Below are 13,865 nucleotides of genomic sequence, written 5' to 3'. Positions count from 1 at the left end.
GATGATTAGAATCTAAACATCGATTAGCCCATGTATCAAAGATTCTCATGCAAGAGTTTTTCTAACCCAATTCGATAGCTTTATATGAACTCCTGATGTCTGTGGTATGGTCATGATTTTTTTAAAATCACTTGTCAGTATCAAAGTATTGGGAATTTGCTGTATTTTCGTGTTCTACACTAATAGTGAGAGAGCATCGGGGGCATTAGATTGATTTTGAATGGATCATTTTTTAGAATTTGTTGCCATGTTTGAAATAATTATAATAAGTGTACCCATTTAGGAACTACTTGATTTTTAATTTTGCATCTTTCTCTAAGCAAAGGAATTGAATTTTCAAGTCAAATTTAAAAAAGCAAAAGAATGTTTCTAAAGTTAACTTTTTTTTTTTTCAAGTTTGCACAATAATGCGAAAAGCAAGAAATTTAGAGATAGGTTTTTTTTTTTTTTTTTTTTTTCTCTTGAGCATAATGTTCGAAAACTAAAAACAAAAAAGATATTACTCAAAATAAATCTAATATTTTACTTACACTCCTACATTTTATTTTCATACCATAAAGAATAAAAAATAATTTTAAATGATTAGCGTATGTTACATACTAATTTTAGTTATTCCATAATCACTTTCAAACATGTTCTAAATATAAAAGAGAATCCTCAAGATTTAAAAATAATAGACACGGGGAATCTCTAGTTGGATCCGCATAGTTATGGCCATGAGCATAGGAATAGGAATAGGGAATAGGCATGGGCGGACCTGTTATATCTTTTTCTTGATTGCGAAACCAAAACGTAAATCAAGCTGGCCTTGGAAAGACATGGTTGTGATTTATGAATCAAGAAGCCAATTATATTCCCCTCTTAACCCAAATTCCATTGGCATAAAAGAATATATATAGGGCATCCAATTCCTGGCTGCCATTTAATTTCCATGGTTTTTCCTGTGGACCAAGATGTTTTGACCCTATCCCAATTGGCCAAACCATTCCTAGACACTCACTTCCCTTCTAACCATTGGAAAGAACACACCCGAATGCCTTCCTCGAGCTCATGCAAGACTGCCCCCACGCTCGAAACCTCCCATGGGTGTGAGGGTAGGATTGTCCACATTATGGACCGTCTCATTCTCTCTCTATGTCGTTCTCGTTAGTATCAACTTGCAACTTGTATTACGCTAGCAATTATAACGACTCACCAAAATTTACTTCTTCACGTATCTCTTCTTTGAAGAAAAAAAGTAAAAATAAAATATAAGTTATACATAGCATATCCGAAGTGATTCTAAAATAAGTAAAATCACTTTGAATCACACTTTTAATCATTCAAGACCTATTTAATGTTTAATCTTTAGATTTTTATATATACTTTTCATATGGTTAAAATTAATTTTAAATGATTAAAAGAAATTTTCAAGTGATTTTGACCATTTTAAAATAGTTATGCCCAAATATATCATTACACATCTCTTAATTTTTCAAGTTCGAGGAGTTTTGAAGAATTTGTTTTCTCAACATGATGGGCTCCCCCTCTTGTCCCCTCTCAAAGCCATCATTTATCAAGTGAAAGAATTGCACTTGAAAATGATGCCACATGACTACAAACTCTCCCTAAATTTGACGTCTATTATATTTGGCATGGAGCCGATATTTTAATTTTAGTTTTGTTGTTCTAAAGATTAATATTATATAGTAATGTTTTACATTAATTTCATAGTCTCCTTTCCCCTCTCCCTATGGTAAAAAGAAAGGCATATTTAAATCGATTTTTTAAATGGTCAATCTAAGCTTGCTTAGGGTTAACCTATAAAAGAATTTGTGTTGATTAGTATCGAGATATATACACTTCAATACTTAAGGTATCAAATCAAGTAATTGTTTATATGGATAGAAACGTGGGAAGAAAAGTATATACATAGAAAAGTTGTACTTTGATTTTTTGGAAACTTTGATATTGACTCTTCAAAGGGTTGAATAAGCCTCTCCAAACTCCATGGATGACAATATGTTTAACAAAAGTTAAAAATTGATGTAATTCTTCACAAGTGGACCAAAAATATTGATCTAATATGAGCAATAATTGGGTACTTTTTCTATGCATACATACCCAAAATAATAATATTAATATGAATAATAATCAACTTTAACATTTTTTTTTCGAAACGTGTTAAATTTTAATGGGATGAAACAAGGGTTACACATATCATTCCTCATAATTACATCCTCTATAAAGATGTGTGTTTAATGTTAATGTTAGATATATAGAAATTAAACTAGTAATATATATTAAATCATGATGATATTTTGGAGAGAATGGATCTATATCAAAGCACATAAGAATCTTCTCCATATAATTGTGATTGATATTAATGGCCTTGAACAAATCAACTTCACTGCCATTGCCTTCAAGTGTTGTTTCTTCTACAACATTTCAATTCAACCCAATGCCCCATATCCTTTCCCTTCCCCTTTTTTCTTTCTTTTGCCATTTTCATTTCTTAATTTCCACCATTTGTAAGACAGACAAATGAGAAGTAAAGAGATAAACAAAAATCGACATACAAATTTATGTTGTTCATTAACAATGTGCTAGCTTTAAAGCTTATAATCATCGGTAAGCAAAGAAACTGTTTTTCTTTTAATCTCAAGGAGAACATAGTTTAGGTAGTACAAATATAATGTGCAAATAAGGTAGGTAGAATTTTGTCTTTAAGGTTCAAAATAAAGGTCCAAATGAAAACATAATTAAACATAATTTCAATATAATTTAGGTCTTAAAGGTGTAGCCCTAAAGCTCTTTGAAGATACTTTTCCCTTGGATCACGACTCGCGAATCCAGGCTATAGATTTTTTAAATATGGTTATGACTCTTGGACTCTATGCTTGATCTTTCGAAGTATCAAATAACAACTTTGAGGTATCTCAACACTAAAGTTAGCTACTTTCATTTTCTTTTATACGAAAGGTTCCAGCAAAATAATGACAGATCACAAAAAAAGAATGAATTGTGCCCTACACTCAAGGAAGCATTTTTAACTATAAAAAATCAACAAGTCTCTTTTTAATAAAATGTTTTTAAGTTAAACACTAATTATTATTGTACTTGATCGATCAACTGTAGTAGGTAATTTATGTTAAAACATTTCATCTTAAATAGTCAATATACAACTGTCACGTGTTTGTGTAAAACATTTTTTTTATAGTTAGAGATTGTTGGAATAACTTATAACCACTTAAGTTCATAGCTTGTTCCACCTTAAAAAACTTATGAATGGATAAAATAGTCGTTAAGTCTTTTTGTTATTGTTAGTATCCTCTAATGAGTGGGTTATATACATACACACGTATAAAAGATCACATTTTACTCTTAGTTTCTTTTCTTAAAAAACATCAACCTTCTTCAAATCGAGAAATATTCTTCATAGTAATTAAATAGATACGAGTTCTCGATTTTCACTTGATTCCAGCCTTTCTCCAACGTGTGAACATTCGATGTATGTGTTATGTTAAATCTTTGAAAGCAATCGATATAAACAATTCAAATGAGTATTTATTGCCATAGAGTCGAAATGTTTTCAAATTTATTTTCAAAGTAATAGTAATAGACACAACGTTGGATTTAATGTTTAAACAACCAAAAGAAAAAAGGAAAAAAAGAATGACTTTTCATTTTCTGTGTTTTACTACATTAAATAATTACATGATAATTTTTTTTCCACATGATAATTCCACGATGAACAGAAAATAAGAAATGGCCAAAATTTCATAGTTTGTGGAATCTTCTTCACCTTCCTTTACCATTAACCAATCATCTTCATAATCATCAATTATCAGAAAACGACCAAAGCTCTCTTCATTTCAGTTTCATTTCACTCACATTTGCATTTGCATTTCCCCCCCCCTATTATATAAACCAACCCCAAATCTCTCTCCAATTTCAACACCAACAAACACAACCAATAGAACAAATATTAACCTTCTTTCCCTCTCTTTTGGAGGACTTCAAAAAATGGCTCTTGAACTTTCTGAGAATGTCCTGACCACCGATGCAAGTACGGAGAGGGCGTACGTGACGTTCTTGGCTGGAAATGGTGACTACGTAAAAGGGGTGACAGGCTTGGCCAAAGGGTTGCGGAAGGTGGCCACCGCATACCCTCTTGTGGTGGCGGTGCTACCGGACGTTCCGATAGAACATCGGAAAATTTTGAAGGCTCAAGGTTGCATTATTCGAGAAATCGAACCTATTTATCCTCCTGAAAACCAAATCCAATTCGCCATGGCCTATTATGTTATCAACTACTCCAAGCTTCGAATTTGGAACGTAAGTGCATGCGAACATTCCTAATCATTTAAAACTTAGTAAAAATGCATTAATAATAGTTATCAGATGTAAATTTAAAAGTTTGGATACTTTTCAAAAATTTCAAATATTTTTCTTAATTTTTTTTTTCAAATTTTTCGATAGTGTAATAACCTCGAGGATCCTAATATTTGTTCATTTGATTGAATTTACATGGCGTGGTAACAGGTACATGTATCCAATCTAATAAAAAAATATTGAAAATTTAGACTGATAAATTATAATCGAATAATTCAAAAGGATGCACAAAGATGATTACTATTACGTTCAAGAACGTTATTAATAATTAAGTACCATAGTAAAAAGCCCGAGACTTTAACACATGTTTAAAAGTTTAATAGCCAAATAATGATCGATATTAAAGTGAAAGTATAGACACTAAACCCTCACTCACAGAAAGAACAATATTTTGGTGTATCACACAACATCGATTGGTTTTTTATAGCTCACTCTAACTGCACAAAAGAAACAAAATTAGTGACTAATTATGATTAAATAGATGTAAATGTTGAGATTTGGATGGATGGGATATCTTTTAATGCAGTTTGTGGAGTACAAAAAGATGATATATTTAGATGGAGACATTCAAGTATACCAAAACATTGACCATTTATTCGAGGAAGAAGATGGCCATTTCTACGCCGTAATGGACTGCTTTTGTGAGAAGACTTGGAGCCATTCCCCACAGTACAAGATTGGTTACTGCCAGCAATGCCCGGACCGAGTCAAGTGGCCACCCGCCTCCGGTTCCCCGCCTCCACTCTACTTCAATGCTGGAATGTTCGTGTTCGAACCGAGTCGTGAAACGTACAAGTCGCTACTGGAGACTCTACGTGTAACGGCACCAACTCCGTTTGCGGAGCAGGATTTCCTAAACATGTTCTTTGGGAAGGTTTACAAGCCCATTTCTGCTACATATAATTTGGTTTTAGCTATGCTGTGGCGCCATCCCGAGAACGTTCCTGATCTTCATAATGTTAAAGTTGTTCATTACTGTGCTGCTGTAAGCCTTCCTTTAATTTTTCTACTTTCTTTTCATATTTTTTTTACCTTTTAATCACACCTAAATTGCCTTTATTTTGTTTTATGAAAACAGGGATCGAAACCATGGAGGTATACAGGGCAAGAAGCAAACATGGAAAGAGACGACATCAAGATGTTGGTGTCAAAATGGTGGGACATTTACAACGACACGTCGCTGGATTTGAAGGAAGTCGTTAAGGAAGATGATGAGGCCCAAATACAAGCACGGCCCAAATTCTCGATATTGGGCTCCATTACTGAGCCCAATATTGCGTATGTGCCAGCACCTTCGGCTGCTTGATGAAATTCAAAACCATACTATTTTTATATTTACTTTGTTACAATTTTATATTTTATATCCAATCTTTTATGAAATATAAGTGTATCAATTAAGAACCAAAATTCCAATACCCAATTATATAGAAGCTCAAAAGACTCAGTATTGTATTCCAAAATGTTGGAAGAAAAAAAAAAAAAAAGATAAAACTTTTATCTTCTTTTTCTTTTTTTTCTTTTATTAAGATATGAATGTAATTTTACGATGATAATAGAATATAGTGGTGAATAAACGAGAACCAATGTTCTCTTTTTATCTTTCTTGTTTCTAGAATTTTATGAATATAAATTCATCTAATATAACTTCAATATAATTTAGTAGATAAAATAGTCGGTTCTCTTTTTCTAAATGTAACTGAAAATTTATGACATACACACTTGCTTTTCATGTTTGAAGACACTAAACATTATTGATTTAACATGAAATCATTTCATAGATGGAATTATCTAACGTTTAAACCGGAAAAACTATTACAACTTTTACATATTATCTAATAATTTTTTATTTGAAAATCTTAAAAAATTGTATGTTTTTAATAAATCTCTAAAAAATGGAGGAGTGGTGTAAGATTGACAATATTTGAAAGGAAATTAGTCATAAAGCTATTTCTTTTTCCCTTAAAATTAGTGAGTTTTGAGGGACTTATTCGTGTATTAACCAACCTTATTAAATTTGTGGAAATTTTGATATCGCTAAATTGGTGAGTTCATTACCAATTTTAAGTAGATAGATGAGTAAAAGAAATTAGAGCTTGTACCATTTTAAAAATTAAAGGTGAATTTTATTTAACTTCGAGAATATTTACTTGTTTCCATTTTGAAATAAATTAGAAGGTTGACATTAACTCAAACTAAAATTTAAAATATATTTAAAATGTTTTCATCAATATAGTTTAAGCAAAAACCGTATTTATAAACATTTTTTTTAACAAATCTAGAGATGTCTTGGATATAGATATCAATTTTTTTTGAGGAAAAATCCATAAAGTTTTATCCTGAAGGTCGAGTCAAAGGTTCGATTTTTTATTCTTAGTATTGTTTTTAGTATAATTGTGGAGATCGGAATCAAACCTCCTAATCTTCAAAGATCGGATTCGGATTACTAAGCTCGTTTTAGCTAACAAATTGGATATGGAAGCTTTAGGGGAAAAAAAATGAAAAACTCATGTGTGTATAATTAATTATTTTTATTAGAAAAAAAAAGGATCATTTGAGACTCTTAGTTCCCAATTTATGACGTACCTAACCACCGGACAACGGTGGCGAGTAGCGGGACTCATCTTGTTCGTTATCTCCGGAAAGTCAACCGTCGGTATTGATTGAAATGCCTTTCCGATCAAGCTCCAATGCCATCTCGATCGGCTCTTCTCAAATTTTCTAAGAGTTGTTCCTTAGGGTTTTAGCTCTGAATGTTTCACCACACTTCAATTCCAGATCTCTCAACTTCTTCGCTGACAAAGACCTAGCCAGCTACCTGCCGTTCTATTTTCGGTGGGATGGATCTCGGAACCAACGGAAACGGAGTGAATTCGGACGCACAATCTGACAGCCAAATATCTCATTTGGCATTGGATATTGGGGGTAATTCTTTTTCAGTTCGTCGTGTCTTCTGATTCTACCACATTGGATCATCTAATTGCAGTCTCCCTTTCTTTCCTTTTTTGGGTTTTTTTTAATCTTAATACTTGGAAATATCTTGTAGGCACTCTTGCTAAGTTGGTGTACTTTTGCGGGAACAAGAGATTGTTGAAAAATGATGAAGTTCAGAGTTCTGTCAAAGCTGGTGGAAGAAGCCGTACTATTATCCAAGGGAAGCTTCATTTTACCAAGTTTGAAACAAGCAAAATTGATGAATGTATAGCGTTTATTAACCGAAAGCAACTTGGTATGAATGATTTCCTTTGTGCCATTTACACTTGCGTCTGATCTTTTTTCACTTAAACTTGTTTAATTAGTATGACTGATTTGGTTGTATAAGAAATATGAAATGGAAAAAGCATTCCTCTGCTTCATTTGCTATTTGTAGATGCCAATCTATTCTGACTTAGGAAGGGAAGATGTCCTTGACATGTTAAAGGGTTACGTTTCACCCAAGATTAATCAGTGTTTTGTATAAGAACATCATGGCCTAAATAGAGTTGTTCCTAAAATTGCTTAGGTCCTGTTTAGTAACCATTTTATTTTATTTTTTTAGTTTTTGGAAATTTAGTCTATAAACACTCCTTCCACTTCTAAATTTCTTGTTTTATTATTTACTTTTTACCAATATTTTCAAAAACAGAACCAAATTTTGGAAACTGAAATTTTAGTTTTTAAAAACTTGTAAGAAAATGAGTAGTAACTTTTGGTGATCGAGAGGAAACACTTCATTTTCAAAAATCAAATAGTCACCAAAAGGGGTCTTTAACCTTTTCTTCATTAAGTAGCCTAAAATTATAAAACGGGGGTAACATACAAAGTGAGAAATGAACTAAATATGCCCCAAAATAATCATTACCTTTTTTCTTTTGGCCGTCATGTTAAAGTCTTTGTGTCCCCTTCTAATATTTCTTCCCTTGCTGCTCTGCTGAAAACTGAAAACTAATCCAGGATCCCACCACCCCAAGGATCTTGACAATGACAGAATTGTTGTAAAGGTACATGCTTTACCTTGTTGTTTTGTTCTTCTGAAGCGTGCAAATTTATTGAGTGGTAACTTTTGGTGAGAAGGCCACTGGTGGTGGAGCATTTAAATTTGCTGAACTCTTCAAAGAAAAGCTCGATTTTTGTTTAGACAAGGAAGATGAAATGGATTGCCTCGTCGCTGGAGCAAATTTTCTCCTAAAGGTTGGCTAGACAACATATATATCTTGGATTATATACTTGAAATGTTGTATAATGTGACATCTTTCATAAATCTCATGAAGTCGGATAATCCAAGCTAGAACTGTACTTCAATTCTATTACACTTCATGTTCCTATTTATGTTACGTTTTAGGCAGTCGACCAAGAAGCATTTACCTACATAGGTGGTCAAACGGAGTTTGTGCAGATTAACCAAGATGATTTGTATCCTTACCTTCTTGTCAACATTGGCTCTGGAGTCAGCATGATTAAGGTATGGTCAAAATGGTGTTTACTTATTCAATTTCCTGACCGTAGCATTTTCATGAGTTCGCCATTTCTTAAACCTGAGATTATTTGTAATGCAATTAGTAGGTGGATGGAAATGGAAAGTTTGAGCGGGTAAGTGGAACAAGCCTTGGTGGCGGGACATTCTGGGGTTTGGGTAAGCTTTTGACGAAGTGCAACAGGTACTGCTTTCATCCACTTGATCATTAGAATTAATTGTTTATTTTGGGATATGGTTTAAAGCTTTTTTAGAAAGTTCATCTCTTTAAGCACTAAGGGTATGCTTTTTGGTTCTTCATATAAATTTATATCCTTCATTTATAGAATTTAAGCACTAAGCAAGACTTTTATGAATGATTTACTTTCTTGCTTTAAACGCAAATTTTTTCTTTCAGTTTTGACGAATTGTTGGAGTTGAGTCACCAAGGGAATAATAGAGTGGTAGACATGCTTGTTGGAGATATATATGGTGGAATAGATTATTCTAAGGTACTCATTTCTACTGATAACACATGTTTATTCCTCATCCATGACCGATGTTACTGCATCCATTTTAGGGAATAGTCTTTAATTTATCGAGTCGACGTGTCCTTTTTAGCTACAACTTACAAGCCTCCACTCTTTTCTGCCCTCTAATGATTCAGATGGGTCTTTCATCCACAGCCATTGCTTCTAGCTTTGGCAAGACGATATCAACAAACAAAGTGCTTGAGAACTACAGGACTGAGGATCTTGCTCGGTCACTTCTACGAATGATTTCAAATAACATTGGACAGGTAAGTCGCAGTGATAAGGCTTCATTTACTTGCAAAATGGAGTAGAAACTTTGGAAATATAAGATGTTGTGAATTTAATTCTCCCCAGCTTGCATATCTTACCGCACTTCGATTTGGACTCAAGAGAATATTTTTTGGAGGATTTTTCATACGTGGTCATGCTTATACTATGGACACCATATCTGTTGCCGTTCATTACTGGTAAAAATATATCACTGCTTTTTCTTTTTTAGATTCTCATGGAAATAACTGAGGCTGACTAATGTTATTTAAATTTTTAGCAGCTGTAAATGTAATAATCAAACCCAATCATTCAAAATAATTTACAAACATGAAAAAATTTAGATTTAGTTTTCAAACAGTGATACCCTCGAGTCTATTAGGGATAGAGTCTATCACGAATAGATTTTGCTATATTTACAATTCTTTATAAATGCTACAATTCACATAGCTATTATCTCTAAATATGCTACCTAATGTAATTACCTTAAATGTTACTTCATTTTTCATTTTAGGTCGAAGGGCGAAGCGCAAGCAATGTTCTTGCGGCATGAAGGATTTCTTGGGGCCTTAGGTGCTTTTGTGAACTATAACAAACAGGGCCACGATAACTTCATATTAATGCAACGAGTCGAAAAACACAAGCCGGAGCTTGATGGTATAACAACAGAAGAGGAAGACAGTGAGTATGCAAGTATAGATTGTAGTGTCTATATAGATTAAGATTAGAGTCCATTTCGTTTCTTGAATTTGGCTTATTTTTAAATCAGACCATTGTTGGTGCCAAACATGGCACCCTCCACTTTGTAGTCTTGCTCTCATTTCCCATCTTATGGGTTGTAACTTCTATCTTTTTAATACACGTCACATTGAGATATAGAAAGAAATAAAACAAACTTTCTAAAGCTGCCTAGCCATCTGTAAAAACTAATGCTACAAGCTTTCATTCCATCAATCCACATATTCCAGAGTATTTATTCTTGCTTCTCTTCCTTAAAAATAGGTTAGAATATGTTACTGATGGGATGGTTTAAATATTTTCACTAGCATTCCAAATGATCGATGTCCTTGAAACCTAATTTATTTTCGTCCATGCATTATTTACGACTTAAGGTTTAAAAGGATTAACTATATTTCTTTTAAACCTTCTGATCCTATAGGCAGCTTTGCATTTCGTGGACGTAGCTAGCATATACTGTTAGTTAACTAACAACAATCTCGTGTCGATTTTCTTACTGCTTACACTTTGATTGTCAGTTTCATAACCGTTACCTTGTAGACATGTTTTGTTGGATGCTGGACACTAAGCCTATTGAGTTTAGGACTCAACAGAACTGGCAACATCTTGTGTTTCCATCAGAAAGTTGGTCTTCTAAATTCTACAAGTTGGGAACTTTTGGAAGGAAAATAACATATCATTGTCGTAATGATCCAAAGACATAAAAGGAAAAGCAAGAAGCAGAGCAGCTTTTGTAAACATACCCTTCTTGGAGAAAGAGAAAGCAGCAAAGATTTGAAAAAGAAGAAAGAAAAAGAAAAATTGAGGAGCGTCCCAAAACCGCTTGGATTATGATTATGCTTTATGGTAGCAAATTAGAATTGTTACTCGAATCCCTATGTTGAACCCCACAATCCCATCCCTTTCTTTTGCACCACACAACAAATCAGATTTCAAAATCACTTCCATTTCATTTGTCTCTTTTGATCTTCTTCCCCCTTCAATCATTGTCTGTTTGGAGGGAAATTTTAAAATATTCCTAATAGTACTTTCTCATTTTTAGGCAACTAGAGAAATTGCAAAATCATTAAGAGAGATTGCCAAAGCTTTCACGTCACTTTTAAATAATGCTAACATAGGTTAGTATAAGCTAAAGTATTACTCATATATATGACTATAGTACGAGAATTTTTCTTTTTATTTTGAATTATGAAAAACATTCAAATTGCATTAGATAATATAGTTTTGATTCTTTAATTTCTATTCTAGAAATCAATTTTATTCCTTTTGTAATTATCAGAATTCAATAATTATTTTTATTTAAAATTTGATTGAGATTCAAATGAGTTACTTAAGAAACATGATAAACTAAAAATAAAATCATTATTAATAAAATATTTATATATATGCCCATAGTGTTGTTGGACAAAGAATAGTGATTAAAAGTGATTGTTGTCTAAAAAAAGTACTTTAAATAGTTTAATTTTCGTATAATGCTCTAAACTATATCCTAATTTTTATTCCCAACAATAATCAAAATAACAATTCCTTATCTTCATTAAAACTCAAAATTTAAAGAATTTCCCCCAAAGAATATCTCTTTAGCTGTCTACCTCTTTACCAAAAGAAAGTTCCTCCCTTTTTGACCTCTTTCTCACTCTCTCTTAAACCCCATTTCTTTTCTTATTATAATTTTTCCTTTTTTCTTTTAATTTTAAGGAAAAAAAAAAAAAAAAACCCTCTTAGAATCTCATCTCATTCATTATACATAACCCTCTTCCCAATGCAACCTTGTTGCTTCTTTGTTGAGTAAATTCCATATCTCTCCCTTCTCTTCCACTCAAAGCACCACCACTTCCACTTCCATTTCCATTTCAAATTACTAAATACCATTACCCATTCCATTCCAATCCAAACCAATCCAATCCCTCCACTTCCTTAATTTCTTCTAAACCTTAAGCCGACATGTCGGAACTTCAACAACAACAAGAACAGCCGCAGCAGCAGCAACAACAACAACAACAGCCGGCTTATGTTTATCCCGACACCGCCGCCACGTCCGCCGGCAGCCAAGTTCCTCCGTCCCACCATTCCAACGGCTCATTTGGGGCAGTTTTTATAGTTCTTGCGGTTATTGTTGTCATTTCAGCTCTTGCTTGTTTCCTTGGCCGTCTCTGTAACCGGCGAGTTGAAAACCACCAGAGGCCGAAGCCGGAGAAAAGCCACGCCGGCGCTCGACCCACTAGAGGAAAAGAACCTAAATTGCATCCTGATAAAGAAGGAGACATTGAGTTTGGATTCGATTTGAGAAACCCAAGTGGAAAAGGCAAATTCCCACCTGGTGGCAATGGAAATGGAAATGGAAATGGAGGAAGCAAAGGGAAAGGCAATGGTAATGGACCTATTGGGCTTAATGGTCCTAATGGCCACGGAAATAGCTTCAAACCCTTTGAAAATGGTGGTGAAACAAGAAGTGAAATCAAACATACAGACCATCATGAAGGAGATTTCAATTTCAAAGCTGGAGGGCATCATCATGTTTGATGGTATTTGTAAAACAATATAGCATAAAACCATGCAAAATGCTCAAATTTCATCCTATCGAGTTATAGCAGTGTGCTTTTTTTCTTCTTCTTTTTTTCTTTTTTTTTTAAATTTAAATTTGATGTTTGTTCTAATCTAATGAGTAATGATGACAAGGTTCAATATTCAATCATCAATCTTTGATGTTATTCAATTGATGGTATTGAATTTCCGAGTTAGGAATCAAAACTTGTTGAAGTCTTTTATCTTGAAGGTTACGGCAACGAAATTAACAGATGTTTTTGTGTACTTTTGTGTTTTAAAGTAACCAAAGAATGAGGGTTGGAATAAAGACAGAGAATATGATTCTTACGAATAATAATTGAGGTGGAAGAACTCTATTTAAAGTGGATTCATTCACGTTTATTTTAACTTTTTATTCATCATCAACATTTTAATTTTTAGTTTGGCAAATAGGGAGGATTAGCTTCTTTACACATCTTCACGATAAAATGATATTGTTACTTTAAAGAGAAATTGTTGTAACTTCGTCTTTTAATCTTATATATAATTATTCTTACTTATATATCCACAATCATTCTCGATTGATGAGAGAATTTGATTACATTTTCAAACTAATGTTATATTAGTGGAGAGATAGGTAGAAGATTTATTGTCCTTATCCTATGTTTGGACAGATAATTCTTATTTTTAGGACGGAACACAACTTCCATATACACTATTTGATTTTGTAATTGTATTTGCTTTAGAAAGTAGAAAAATAACAATTTTGAAAAGAAAAAAAAACCATTTCGGCACTTAGATTTCAAAATGCTACATATTTAGCAAACTTGATTTCAATTTAGTCCCAAAGTATTAGAGTGTTACAATTTCACTCTTAAAGTTTGAGTTTTTGCCTCGATTTGGTTCTTCGGTCTCATGATTTACACTTTTAATCTTGATTTTATACTTATAATACTCATTTTTAGTATTTTAGCAAAATTTAGAAAATAAACTAAAAA

At 32.9% G+C, this 13,865-nt stretch overlaps 3 protein-coding genes across 3 annotated transcripts; all 3 read left to right on the top strand.

Annotated features, from left to right (window-relative positions):
• Positions 1-3,841: 3,841 nt before the first annotated feature.
• LOC103489555 (galactinol synthase 1) lies at positions 3,842-5,971 on the top strand. Its single transcript, XM_008448785.3, has 3 exons — positions 3,842-4,317; positions 4,901-5,359; positions 5,453-5,971. The coding sequence occupies exons 1-3, from the start codon at positions 4,006-4,008 to the stop codon at positions 5,678-5,680; spliced, it is 999 nt and encodes a 332-aa protein (XP_008447007.1). The 5' UTR covers positions 3,842-4,005; the 3' UTR covers positions 5,681-5,971.
• An 867-nt stretch (positions 5,972-6,838) lies between these two features.
• Positions 6,839-10,583, top strand: LOC103489005 (pantothenate kinase 1). The gene is made up of 10 exons (XM_008447979.3): positions 6,839-7,296; positions 7,418-7,600; positions 8,305-8,351; positions 8,425-8,541; positions 8,693-8,812; positions 8,914-9,008; positions 9,222-9,315; positions 9,471-9,602; positions 9,691-9,803; positions 10,118-10,583. The coding sequence occupies exons 1-10, from the start codon at positions 7,212-7,214 to the stop codon at positions 10,323-10,325; spliced, it is 1,194 nt and encodes a 397-aa protein (XP_008446201.2). The 5' UTR covers positions 6,839-7,211; the 3' UTR covers positions 10,326-10,583.
• A 1,483-nt stretch (positions 10,584-12,066) lies between these two features.
• On the top strand, positions 12,067-13,040 carry LOC103489006 (uncharacterized). Its single transcript, XM_008447980.3, has one exon. It carries the CDS (start codon positions 12,286-12,288, stop codon positions 12,862-12,864), a length of 579 nt encoding a protein of 192 aa, XP_008446202.1. The 5' UTR covers positions 12,067-12,285; the 3' UTR covers positions 12,865-13,040.
• The last annotated feature ends 825 nt before the right edge of the window (positions 13,041-13,865 follow it).

This window comes from Cucumis melo, chromosome 10, assembly GCF_025177605.1.
Source record: "Cucumis melo cultivar AY chromosome 10, USDA_Cmelo_AY_1.0, whole genome shotgun sequence".
Taxonomy (NCBI): domain Eukaryota; kingdom Viridiplantae; phylum Streptophyta; class Magnoliopsida; order Cucurbitales; family Cucurbitaceae; genus Cucumis; species Cucumis melo.
This window is presented reverse-complemented; position numbering and strand designations above follow the sequence as displayed.